Raw genomic sequence first — 14,319 nt, forward strand, 5'->3', positions numbered from 1 at the left:
TGTACTATGCCTTCATGTCTGATTAGTCTGAAGGATTGAATTAGAAGGGGACACCCGAAAGGGATCATTACCAAGTTTGATCCAATGTCTCAACTCTGATTAGTTGGTAGTATCTTAATATCTGCTTGGGATGCTGAGTGAGAGAATATTTCTGAAGCTATGTTTAGGCTCAGGAGAGAGTACAAGAACACAGAAAGAGCACTGGAGTGCCATTTATCATCCTTGGACTAGGGTTGCCAGATTTAGCAGATAAAAATATGACTAATTTTTTAGTATAAATATGTATCAAATAATTCATTGACTTGCTTATACTAAAGTCATTTATTTTGTATTTGAAGTTCAAATTTAACTGGATGTCCTGTGTTTTGTGGGGCAATCCCATCCCGGGATTGTGGGGGGGGGAACCTGGCTGCAAAGCTATTGGAGTCATCAAAGTGCTGATAGATGGAGCCTGTATCAAGCTGCTAGCACTAGAAATACAGTGGAAAATGTCAGCGTTTCTAAGATAATAAATTGAATATATCAAATAAGAGAAAAGAAATGGCTAATTCCGAATGTTGTGAGACATGGCTACTGCGAGCATAGGGGGTTTTGTTGAAGGGAATTGATGCATTTGGGTAGGAACTATGAAGGCTTTACTTAAAGACAGTTGAATCTAGTTTTAGTAGGAAAATTAGATGAAGATGTGATATGATACATTTAGAAAATCTGTGCATAATACAGATTGAAAATCTGAAATGCTCCAGTGAGTGTTTCCTTTGAGTGTTATGCCAGTGCTCAAAAAGTTAAGGATTTTGGATTTTGAATTTGCAGATTAGGGATCAACCTATAAATGTTCATACTGATGACATAGAAACATTTTTGGGATGATATACACTAAAATATTGAATGTTCTCTGGTTGTAATTTTACAACCAATTTTTTCTCATCTATGTTTAAAAAATAATAAATAGTATTACATTTGTAATAAAGAATTTTGTTGTTTATTTGTTGTTGGGGATGGTGCAGTGGTAGTTTTTAAAAAGTTGAGGTGAGGAAGTTTGTAGTACTTGAAAGAAAAAGTATTTTCATAATTAGGTTGAGAAAGCGCTGCTTTTATTCCAGAATGGAGTACTATGGTTGGGAGAAGGGAAGAGCTTCAGTGGCATATCTCAGATGGCCACGAGAAGGTTTATTTGGGAATGGAAAAGAATAGGGAGCTTTCTGTGTTTAAGAACGATGAGGGAAGTGTTGAGATTTTGGAACAATCTGATTTTTTTGTTTGTTTGGTTTTAGATTTATTTGGTCTGTCTGTTCTGCATATTCAACCCTATAACTTTTGTGTTTCTCTACTTCCCACCCACCCCTGCCAATTTAAGAGTTTTGCCTCAAAATAACTTGCTATTAATTTTTGGTTTTGTAGATTTTATAACCTGACTTTAGGAATGCCATACTTTGCTTGTAGGTCAATTATAGCTTCTATTCATGGAATCAGACAATGATGACCACAAACAAACCATGGAAATTTTCTTCGGTTAGAGTTCTGGTTGTGGATGAAGGGAGTTTGGTATCTGTAGGAATCTTCAAATCGGTCTTAAATTTATTGTGTGAGCACTCCAAACTTTCTAAACTTATTATCCTTGGTAAGTTAAAATATTGTTGGAATTCTGATGTTTATTTCAAAGTATTGTGGTTAGTTGGTTGTTTACACCATTTAGTTAGTTGTTTACACCAGAACTGATACCAAAGCTACACGAAGTTAAATCTGGCCACTCTCCTAATCAGCTTGGGTTGTTTTGTTTTGGCCAGGATATTAGCAGGCTGGGATGTGAATGAAATAGGGTTGTGAAGGGCTACTACTAATCACCTAAATGATGGCTATTAAAATAGTAAAAGTGCCACAGATCCAGAGTAAATCAGGGTGTGGATCATTTGGAAATAATAAAAAGTTTGAACTGTAGACACTTAAAAGTAATTTTAGGATTCTAAGCTAATAAATTAGACCTCACCCGCCTCTTAAGTCCTTCCAGTTCTGATAAGATTCAGTTAGATTCTCTTGGGTAGTCATACTCTGTAGACTATATGATTTAATGGAGAAAAAAATAAAGTCACAATTGGAGAATCAAGTTGTATATAAAAATTATTTTTTTTTTTTAGGTATTTGAGGGTGTCTTTTAAGCAGTTGATTCTATTAATGGCTTAAGCCTTCTCTCTGCTTCCCCCAGTACATGTTTTTCTTATATTTAGGGCTTATTTGTTGCATGCAAAAAAATGTTTAATAGAGCAGAACATCACTATTAGATTACTAGAACATATCTGTTATCAAATGCATTTATTTGTTTGTTTTATATTTTATACACTTATTTTATCTATTTGAGGCTATAGATTCTTCCACATTCAGTAAGACATTGAACATGATTGAAAAAGGGACTAACTACAAATGTCTAAGGCCTGTTTTTTTTCCCTAATATGTTGACTAAAACATATGCCTCTACCCAGTTTCCCTGTGGTTATAGGTATGAAAGATGTTCAATTTAGATTTTGTCACCTTATCGTGTTATTACTATTTTTATATCTTATACTGTTTAAATGTTTTTTGTAAAATATTTAACTTTAAACTCTTAAATAATTTTAAACAATCTTAGGGGTATTTTTTCTCAGAGTAAGTCTTGCTACTGTATCTTTTTTTTTTTTTAGGTGACATTAGACAGTTACCCAGTATTGAACCTGGTAACTTGCTGAAAGATCTTTTTGAGACTCTTAAGTCAAGAAATTGTGCTATTGAGCTAAAGACAAACCATAGAGCAGAATCTCAGCTAATTGTGGACAATGCTACAAGGTATAATATTACTAAGAGTTTGCATTTTCTGTCTGTTGTATTAGAAATTAAAAAAATGGCTTTTGAGTTAGAATGATTTAGTACAATACATTTACTATACCTTTTGGCAAAACTCTTCCATCCTTCAACTATAAACCTTTTGCCCTACAGTTGGAAAAGCAAAGTTAATCTTTTTCATTACTGGTCCAGCATAAGTTATTACTGAAATTTAAAAACGGATGAGGTTTCCTGATTTTAAAAGTATGTATATGAATTAAAATGGTATTAAGCTTAAGGACTAGAATAAGCCCAAGGGGAATGGAGATTTGGAAATAAGTTCATTCACATGCAAGGGAGAATTGGGGAAGAAATATCCCCTAATTTTTGTGGGAGAAAGCTGAAGGCAAAATAATTGAATGTGGTATTTCACTCCTAGATGAACCCTAGGGGCACCCATGGCATCTTACTTCCCTTAAATAGAAAAGAACCCTTCTCTTCCCTTCATCTTTGCATAAGCCTTTGGAGTTATCCTCTGTCAGCTCAAACATTTGGTTTCTCCATAATCCATACATATGAAAATCACAATCATTGTTATTTCATGACATTTATTTTAATACAGTCATGCGCCACGTAATGTTTGGTCAACAACAGACCACATCTATGACAGTGGTGCCATAAGATTATAAAACTATAATTTTACTGTACCTTTTCTATGTTTAAATATGTTTACATACACAAATACTTAACCATTGTGTTACAATTGGGTACAGCACTCAGTACAGTGGCATATTGTGCAGATTTGTAGCCTAGGAGCAATAGGCTGTACCATAAGCCTAGATGTATAGTAGGCTGTACCATCTAGGTTTGTGTAAGTACACTCTTTGCTATTCACACAACGATGAACATTGCCAGATGATGCTTTTCTCAAAACATATCACTGTCTTTAATTGATGCGACTGTATTAAAATCTCTAGATATAATGGGACCTTTGAATACTGAGTCTATGTTAGTCATTGTACCAAAATGTATATCTGGTTTTTACTCTTTTTTACAAAATGTTTTGTTGCTTGAACATCTAAGTAGGATGTAGCAGAAACTAGAAGGGTTTCCAGTCTTTTGGCTTCCCTGGGCCACACTGGAAGAAGAATTGCCTTAGGCCCTACGTAAATACACTAACACTAATGATAGCTGATAAGCTAAAATAATAATAATAATAAGAAGAAGAAGAAGAAGAAGCTGGGTGCGGGGGCTCATGCCTGTAATCCCAGCACTTTGGGAGGATGAGGCAGGCAGATCACCTGAGGTCAGGAGTTTGAGACCAGCCTGGCCAACCTGGTGAAACCCCATTTCTATTAAAAATACAAAAATTAGCTCGGCATGGTGGTGGGCACCTGTAATCTCAGCTACTCGGGAGGCTGAGGCAGGAGAATCACTTGAACCCTGGAGGCAGAAGTTGCAGTGAGCCAAGATTGCACCATTGCACTCCAACCTGGGTGATAGGGCGCGACTCTATCTCAAAAAAAAAAATCGTAAAAAATCTCGTAATGTTTTAAGAAAGTTTATGAATTTGTGTTGGACTGCATTTAAAGCCATACTTGGCCTCATGTGGCTTGTGGGCCAGACAAGCTTGAACTAGAATATTCAAAACCTGCTTTCTCTAAGCCTCTGTCTACCTTGGACAAAATTGTGGGAGTAGAGGAGGAATTGACAGGAATAGGGTAGACAGTATGGGTTCATATTAAGACATTAAGAAAACTAATGGAGTTGGATGTAGAATATCCTTTTCCTGTAATCTTTCTGCTTCTACCTAAAGGCCACCCCATTTTTGGTAGATCATTTTAAAGTCCGAGAAACTTGGAAGAATCTAAAGCATATTAGATTTCTCAGAACTCACTTTTATCTGAAACTCAGGAGTTCCTTTTAGTAACTTTTTCAATATCATTTGGTTCTAGCTGTGCTCTTTTCATCATTTCATCTTAATCATAATCCTCAAATATTTATTGACTATGAAGGATCCCTGCTATATACCAGGGAAATGCTCCTAGAGATAGAAGGTGCTACATGCCTTGGGTCAGAAGCAAAACAGGAAATCTATGATGATTCTTAAGGTCCCAATTAAATCTGGGCTATTGCCAGCAAGAACAGCCTCATTCCCTCTCTGTTCCTTTCCACTTTGTTTGGGAAAGGGTGAAGAAGACACAGCAGGGTACTACCACCTCTGATAACCAGGCTGCTGTTAGTTCTGTTCGAGGAGTCAGTCTTCTTCCAAATAACCGTACTTTACTTACTCTGTTTTCTGATATGATGTGCTAGTCTCGGAAAATATAAGAATGAAAGAAGGATGAGGAAGGAATAGAAGCAACTAGATGTGGATACTTGGTTCAGTTGGGAAAGTGGGATTATATGTAGAATATACAGAGAAGAAAGGAGAATATAGTGTAAACATATGGAAAAGGCCTGAACCAGTCCAAATTAATTTATATACAAAGGGATATGGAGTCAGATGGGCCTATTTGCCTCCCAGTTCTCCTGTTTTCTATTATTGTGGCCTTGGGCAACCCACTATACTTGACTAAACCTCACATTGTTTACCTGTGAAATAAGGATAATACCTTCCTTGCATGGTTCTTTTGTGGTCTAGAGATAAATAGACCAGGTGTTCAGAATGGTGCCTAGTAAATCCTCTGATAATTTTTTTTTCCTGATCCTTTTAGTTTGCTAAGGACTGATTGCTAATGTGTAGTACCATAACTTTATTGTCTTCTATTATAAAACCATTTAACTATAATGCATACCTGGATGACCTTTGCTCTCTGTTATCTATTAATAGATACTAATTATTATAAGGACATTAGCTCTGATCATATATGAAGACATTTTTGGATGATAATGTTCTTTGTGTGTGTGTGTGTTATCTTTATTCAAGAATCTCAAGACGCCAATTTCCAAAATTTGATGCAGAACTAAATATTTCTGATAATCCAACATTACCCATCTCAATTCAAGATAAGACATTTATTTTTGTCAGGCTCCCAGAAGAGGATGCCAGTTCTCAGTCATCTAAAACTAATCATCAGTCTTGTAAGTATAAACTTCTATGAGATGTAGGGTTAAGTATAAGTATTTAAGTTTTGTAACATAGTTATTAAATGACTAGTTATAATTTTCTTTGATGGTAAAGAGAAATATTGATAGCAAAAAAAAATGAGACATTGAAAATAAATGAACTAACTTAGTACTCATCAAAAGCAGAACACTAGAATTTTGTAAAGAGGTAAGCTCTTGACACATAAATGCTCAGTAAATTTTGTTGAGTGAATAAATGGATGTAGATGATTTTGTTTAAAATAAAGCAAAGTCCTAATAATTCAGGTTCATTTAGGAGAAAGCAAGTCTTAATTAATGAAATTTTTCCTTGCTTGCTATTTGAAAAGCAAATACATTTATTTTGAATACAAATACTCAATGTTAATAAAAGCAAATAGTTTTATTTTGTTTCTGAAACAAAAATTGTGACTGTCAAACTGTTGCCAAGTTTAATTCCTAATAGTTCTGTTTTATAAAATAGGTAAAAGCATGGCTTCTAATTATGGATGTTAGGATGACAACAGGATAGGGTTGAGAAAGAGTGTGGGACAGGAAGTCGTCTCCTTTATGTATATGACCTGTGTCATGTCACTTAACCATCTGTCAAATGGGAACCATAGTGGAACTCCCTGTGGAGCTATTATGAGGGTTGAGGGCATTCATCAGTATGAGACACTCTATACATGTCAGTTTGTTGTGACTAATAGATGTTATTAAATTAGCTATTGCAAGTGAATTTATTTAAATAGATTGAACCTATCTATTGATCTTTATTTTCATTATAAACTCACCTAGCAAACCTTTTAAAAATGGTGTAATGGTTTTTCTCAAAATTGAATTAGTAAAGGTTTAAATGATTATTATGGAGGACTTTTTGTAGTTGCCACTGTTTTCAAAGGTATATCCTTCCCACTTAACCACTTTCACTGTGTATGTGAAAGTAATGCAGACAACTTTATCTGTCAGTCTTTTCCCCTTAGTGTGTGTCCCCAGTCTCACTTCCCTTGGGTTAGTGATCATTCACATGTTACAACAATGTATTTAAATAAATGGCGATCACACATAGTATTCTATAATGTGCTTTTTTTTGTTTGTTTATTGTAGAAACTATATTTTTCTTTCTATTTTTCATTCAGCAAATACTTATTGAACTCCTGTTATATACTAGATACAATAGACAAAGCAGAGGAAAAGATTAAAAAAAAAATTGTCCCTGAGGTTATTGTGCTTTCATTCTAGTGTGGGAAACAGATAATTAAAAAGTGAACAAATACATTTTCAAACATCAGAGTACAAAGAATCAAGTAGACCTAACTAAATACTTACTAGTGACTGATTAAATCTGTTGCAAGATTGCTTTAGATTGTGGGGGCCAATGGTTTGGATAAACAATTTATACTCTTTAAAAAAAAAGTCAGTGATACAGGAATGTTTGAAGTAAGAATTAATGTTCCCTGGTAATTTTCCTTTCTCTTCTAACCCCAGGGCAATCCCATGAAGGTCACGCACATAGTAAAAGCTTGGTGTTTATCCTTTTGACCTTATTATATCCATATACAAACATATTTATTTCAGTTTTACACAAATTGGTTTATAAGCTGCATATTGTTTTGTGACTTAGAAATGTATGTTAAATAATTAATAGCTAATGTTTATTCTCACAGCTTAGTTAATAGTAGGTCCTATTTACAGGTGAGGAAAATGAGACTTAGTTAAATAGATCTCTTTCTTTACCACTTCACTTAATTCTACCTAAAATATTGTTGATTTTATTTCTGGTACCCATTCTTTGCATTAATGAGAATGTACTTTTAAAAAAAGTTGTCCATTTTAGACTGGTAGCAGAGCTTACCTGATAGTGCTTTTCTAAATTAAAAACTTCTGCTGGAAAATTAGTCTCTTCTTCCAGGAAATTGAGTAAATATTCCTTAGAGAAGCATGTAGTACTTTTTCACTAATAATTAAGTTATTAAGTAAATTATGCCCATTATTACAAAGTACTAAGACCTAAGACAGGATTCATATTTGGGCTAGAATTTCAGAGATGCTAAAATGTGAGAAAAATGTATATCTTAGAATCAATAAAATACATTGTACATATTGATCTGCAAGATGTGGAGAAAGTGAAAAAAGGTATGGAACAGTGCCATCCTGTACATGTGAAAAAGAACAGTATGCTGGGAGACCCTTGGAAATTCCTGCTCTGGAAGCCAGGGGTTGGTTGAGGGTGAGCTGAGTCTTGGCTGTTTTCTAGCAGTAATCCTCCCTTCATCTGAAAAATGAAGGGCTCAGCAGGCAGCTAAGTTTGTCTTCCCAGAGCAGGGCATGGGCTTTTTCATTCCCTTGTGATTGATCTGCTACTAGGGAAACATACATGGGAAAATGCTTGTACTTCCATGAGCCTTAGTTTTCACATTCATAATATGGATGTCATCAGAAGTCAGACTACCCAATGGCTATAGGACATGAGCACCATTGGAATGGATGCCCCCACTATGCCAGGGTTAACCTTTTAGTTGCTAGATCATGGGGAGGTCTGCAGAGAAGGAAAGAGATGGTTGGGGTGGGGAGTAGAGCATTGTGTTGTTAGGGGAGTGGCTGTTTTCCAGCTAATATGGAAGTATTGCTATGTTTTATACAAGTATGTGCCAGTTGAATATCAGCTCTGAATATAACCGCACCTACCACATGTGGGTGTCCTGCATATTAAGTGATATAACATGTAAGGCCAGTATATTGTCAAGTTCTAACTCATTACTAACATGATCACAAGGACTTAAAACAGGAAGTTTTACATTAGTCATGCTGTTACACACTTTGTACTCTTGTTTATTTCTTAAATTCAGTGTTCATAAACCATCAGCAAATACACAGTGAGTCTATTACAAATGGGGAACTGTCCTGGCCAGGGGTTGACCTCTCTGTTGAGGGTGGGTTGTCTTGAAACCCTACTTTCCATTCTCTTTCCTATTGCCCTGGCTGATGTGGGGAATGAGGTTGACATTCCCATGGTGAACTTGTATTCCATTTGGTGAGATATTTTCCCAGGGCCCTTAGCAGGAATTCCAAATTAGTTTCTTCATAGAAATTGTGTTATAATTTGGTGATTTTCTGTGTTAACTTTTTTCTCTTGAATTATTAGGTTTATATTCTGCAGTTAAAACTTTACTGCAAGAAAATGACTTACAAAATGCAAAAAACATCACAATTTATTGCATTTAGAAGGTAAAGCATTTATAATTTAATGTTTTTAATCTAGCTTTTAAGTCTCATAACTAATTAATATAGATCCTATTTGGATGGGAGATTCCAATATTTCATCACTGTTAATTCTCTTTCTTATTTTGGGGTATGTCTTTGTTAGACATGGCAGAGGGCACTTTTTACACAGAGCTCTTTCCACTAAGTATTATATTTAGAAGCTCATAGGGACTCTGAATGGAACAAAAGCTTATGCTAAGATAAAAACTACAGGCTGGGCTCAGTGGCTCACACCTGTAATCCCAGCACTTTGGGAGGCTGAGGCAGGCGGATCACTTGAGGTCAGGAGTTTGAGACCAGCCTGGCCAACATGGTGAAACCTCCCTGCCTACTAAAAATACAAAAATTAGCCAGGCATCATGGCGCACACCTGTAATCCCAGCTACTTGGGAGGCTGAGGCAGGAGAATCACTTGAACCCAGGAGGTGGAGGTTGCAGTGAGCCGAGATCACACCATTGCACTCCAGCCTGGGCAACAGAGCAAGACGCCATCTCAAAAAAAAAAGATGGGGGGGGGAGGGACAGCATTAGGAGATATACCTAATGCTAAATGACGAGTTAATGGGTACAGCAAAACAACATGGCACATGGATACATATGTAACAAACCTGCACATTGTGCACATGTACCCTAAAACCTAAAGTATAACAATAAAAAAAATATATATATAAAAAAAAGATAAAAACTAGAAAAATACTATTTCCTGGAGAAAGTCCTGGAAACGTTTTGTAGAATCTAGTATGTCATAATTGCTGATAACAAAAGTAAACCTGTAGCAGTTGCCATTAAGGTGACCCCTGCATTTTCGTGTGTTTCAGGCAAGACTGTGATCTAATTAACGACTGCTGCTGCAAACACTACACAGGCCACCTCACCAAGTGAGTGTCTTCGAGAACTGAAACTTTTAAAGACAGTCCTTCGATTTGCTGTTTTTTTCTTTGCTTTGATGTTTGTCACCTATTTACATATATTCCCAAAATAGTTTTTTTCCCATTTGTGAAATATAATGATCTCTTCAATTAAATACAATATATGAATACATCCTTGGGAATTGACATTTTAGTAATGAGTGGAATAAGAAGAAAAATTAGGAGTGAAATTTTTTTGGTTTCAACCTTGGCAGCCTTCAGCTTCTCCAAGATGAGCATGAGGAGCTCAGGGGAATTTTAAAAATTATGTGTGTAGTGTTTCTGAGAATCTTAGCAACAGGGTGCCTGCAGAGAGCAACTTAGTGAGTGTCTATCAGAGAAATATGAGTGTAGACAAGCCACTGTGGTCATACATAGGAAAAATTAATTCATTTCTCTTGAATTGACAAATACCTGCTTTGCACTAAGTATAGACATCCTAGATATGTATAAGGTATAGGTGGAGTGCCTGTCTGCTGAGGGAAGTTACACAAAAATCTGTCAGGTAGCCCAACAAGAGGCCAGAAAGCATGGGCTTGAGGCCATATACCCAGGGTCCCAGTAACTGTGATGATGGGCCAGGTCGTTTCCCTCTCCCACGTCTATAAAAGTGGATATGGACACAGAATTTCCCTTACCGAGCTGTAGTAAGAATGAAATGAAATAATGTACCTAAAGCAGTTAGCGCAGTAGCTGGCCTATCACCACCACTTCTTCAGTTTGCTGCTGTTGTACTGATATAGTGCCATAATTATTATAATAGAAATGTGTATAAGTGCTGTAAGACCTCAAATAGGGTAATGATAAGAGAGATTGGAGAGCAGAGGATTAATTTTAAAGGAAAAAAATCAAAATTTGTGTTAACCTTTAGAATATAAGGGAAAGAGACATCAGCATTTAAGCCAAAATTTCTAACTTGAAAAAATTGACTGGGAAATGTCATTGAGTTTGAGGCGTTGCAGGGAGTATTTATAAATAATCAGATGACAGCTATGGGAGCCTGATTTCTTGTTGCCCATTGGAGAATGAAAGTGTTGTAAATAAAATACGGAAATTATTCTGAGAATTGAAACGAGTCTGAGTAGGAGTTAATGTTTGAACAAGTGAAATGGAGACTTTCCAAACTTTGATTATATATTATCATTTTCTATCCCAGAGACCATCAGAATAGACTTGTATTTGGAATTGGTGATAAAATTTGTTGTACCAGGAATGCATACCTCTCAGACTTACTACCTGAAAATCTCTCTGGAAGTCAGCAAAATAATGATCTAGATGCCAGTGGTGAAGACTTTTCTGGTACTCTTCATGATTTTGCTAAAAATAAGCATGACTTTGAAAGTAATGTTCGACTGTGCAATGGAGAAATATTTTTCATAACAAATGTAAGTGAAAACAGAAGATAATATCTTTTAACTAATTAGAGATATGTTTGGTTATTTTATTGTCTTAGGATTGATTCAGAATCTAATGATATCAGTTGACATTCTTGTTTCATGATTTTTTGTTAAGGATTTTTGGAATCCATGTTTATGAAGGATATGGGTAGTTATCTGGTAATATCCTGTCTGGCTTTAATATCAGAATAATACTGGCCTCATAAAATGAGTTGGGAAGTGCTTCTTCTTATATTTTCTGGAAGATTTTATGAAGAAACATTTTTAATAAAATTGAAGTACTTGAGTAACAAAAAACAAGGCATAAATGAGACATATATTTTAAAAAGCATCATTTCCTTTGTTGCTGCTTAAATGTAGAAACTATAGAAGTGGTTGCCTTGTATTTGTTCTCACAGTGTAGATACCCTCATTGAAAGCTGTGAGGAAAAGTAAACTGCAAAGAATCTACTCAGACTTATGTAGTCAATACAAGAAATGAATGTATAGACTTCAAAATAAGAAATAACAGACTGTTCTTCACAGAGTCAAATTGAAGATAAGTTTCAAAGACTGAAAACTTCTGTTTGTGTTTATTAAAATATTTAGGTATAGATATATTCAGTTTGTGCTGAAATGCAAATTTTAAGCCTTTTGAAATTCTTAATAGTAATTGTAATTCTTATATTTTGTTTGACCCAAAGATAGAATATCTTTGAACATATTTGAAGGTATGCAGAATAGTTCTTTGTTTTGGTGACAGGATGTAACTGATGTAACTTTTGGAAAGAGAAGATCTTTGACCATTAATAATATGGCTGGCCTGGAAGTAACTGTGGATTTTAAGAAACTAATGAAATATTGTCGCATAAAACATGCATGGGCAAGAACTATTCACACTTTTCAGGTAAGAGGAGACTTTTATAAAACCCTTTAAATAATTTACCAACCTTAGAGCACCTTGCATTGTTTTCGTAATTTTTTGTTGCACTTATTAGGAAACAAAAATTAGGAAACAAAATACACAAAAGTACAGAACATAATATAGAAGACGCCACCCTTTTGCTCTTTTTCGCTCCAGAGCTCTCTTTATTTTTAGAAACGAAGGCATTATAGGTAAAGCCTCCTCCTTCGGGTCTTCCCCTCCCTGGCTGAGTCTCCAGTATGGCTTGGCATGGCACTGTACTCATCTTATCTTTGGTTAAATTCTGATATTTTGTTCATCATGGATCCTTTTGTGCCTTAATTTTGATTTACGAAACTGTTACATTAAAATGTCTTGATTTATCTTGATTGCTGAGTTTCTTGGGAACCCCTTAAATTTTGTACTGGAGGTGAATTCCTTACTTGCCTTGCCCTACTGGGCCTGCCTCCCGCCTTCCTCCAAAGTGACTTCTGCCCCGAATTTGGTATATATCACTCCTATTCATGTAGAAGCAATACATATGATTGTTTTCTGTGTTACTGAGGCTTATGTAAATGGTATTATCATGTTTCTATACTTTTGCAACTAGCTTTTATTTTTTATTTTTGGCCTTATCAACTTTGTGGGGTATAATTTGCATACAGTTTCATTATAAAGTTGGATGAGTTTTGACAAATGTATCCTCTCCCTCCATCTTCGTGAGGCAACCTTTTTCCCCCCTCCCAACTTATGTGGGAATATTGTTAGGTTTACAGAAGAGTTGGAATGATACTACAGAGAGTTTTCATATACCCTTCACCCAGCTTTCCTTGGTGTTTAACATTTTATAACTATGGCATATTCGTCAAAACTAAGAAATTACTATTGCTGTAAGACTGCTAACTAAACTATGCATATTCGAATTGCACCAGTTTTTCCATTAATGTCCTTTTGCTGTTCGAGGACAGCATATTGAGTTTAGTGCAACTTGCCTTTATGCTTTATTTTAATACCCTTGTATTCTCATCTGTTATTAGTGACTCTCTTATTTATCTCTTTGTTTTGAGCTTCCTTCTCTGCTGTTGGTATGTTGCTTTAATGAAGAGGTTGCATCAACCCTCTTTTTTTTTTTTTTTTTTTTTTTTGAGAGTCTTGCTGTGATGCCCAGGCTGGAGTGCAGTGGTACGATCTTGGCTCACTGTAAGTTCTGCCTCCCAGGTTCAAGTGATTCTCCTGCCTCAGCTTCCCGGGTAGCTAGGATTACAGGCGCATGCCACCACGGCTGGCTAATTTCTGTATTCTTAGTAGAGACGGGGTTTCACCATGTTGGTCAGGCTGGTCTCGAACTCCTGACCTCGTGATCTGCCTGTCTCGGCCTCCTGAGTGCTGGGATTACAGGAATGAGCCACTGCACCCAGCCCAACCTTCATTTTTATGCAGAAAAATTTAGGTCAGCCCAAATTTTCTACTAGTAAACATTAATTAGCATAGAGTTTTTTTTTTTTTAAGTGGGTGGGGCTTTATTTATTAACTTACACCATCTCAGTTCCAAAAAGAATTTGAAATGGCTTGTTGAAAATGCCCACGATTCAGCTGATTTTTTTTTTTTAAAGGTAAAAAAGGGTGGGGTGTGGTGGCTCACGCTTGTAATCCCAGCACTTTGGGAGGCTGAGGTGGGTGGATCACTTGTGGTCAGGAGTTCAAGACCAACCCTGGCCAACATGGTAAAACCCCATCTCTACTAAAAAATACAAAAAAAGTAACTGGGCATGGTGGTGGGCACCTCTAAACACAGCTACTTGAGAGGCTGAGGCATGAGAATCACTTGATCCTGGGAGGCAGAGGTTGCAGCAAGCTGTGATTGTGCCACTGCACTCCAGCCTGGGCAACAGAGGGAGACTCCATCTCAAAAAAAAAAAAAAGTGTATATATATATATGTATGTGTATATATATATAAAGGATGTCAAGTGAAAAATAAAGGTAAGG

General features: G+C 36.0%; 1 protein-coding gene across 1 annotated transcript in view; it reads left to right on the forward strand.

Moving 5' to 3' along the window:
• Positions 1-14,319, forward strand: part of HELB (DNA helicase B) — a 47,259-nt gene that overhangs the window by 13,205 nt on the left and 19,735 nt on the right. The window contains 8 exon segments of the mRNA XM_055238456.2: positions 1,444-1,621; positions 2,676-2,817; positions 5,723-5,877; positions 9,026-9,078; positions 9,080-9,108; positions 9,963-10,022; positions 11,209-11,437; positions 12,192-12,335. Coding sequence (XP_055094431.1) covers positions 1,444-1,621; positions 2,676-2,817; positions 5,723-5,877; positions 9,026-9,078; positions 9,080-9,108; positions 9,963-10,022; positions 11,209-11,437; positions 12,192-12,335 — 990 coding nt within the window.

The sequence above is a fragment of the Symphalangus syndactylus genome, chromosome 13 (assembly GCF_028878055.3).
Source record: "Symphalangus syndactylus isolate Jambi chromosome 13, NHGRI_mSymSyn1-v2.1_pri, whole genome shotgun sequence".
Classification (NCBI taxonomy): Eukaryota; Metazoa; Chordata; class Mammalia; order Primates; family Hylobatidae; genus Symphalangus; species Symphalangus syndactylus.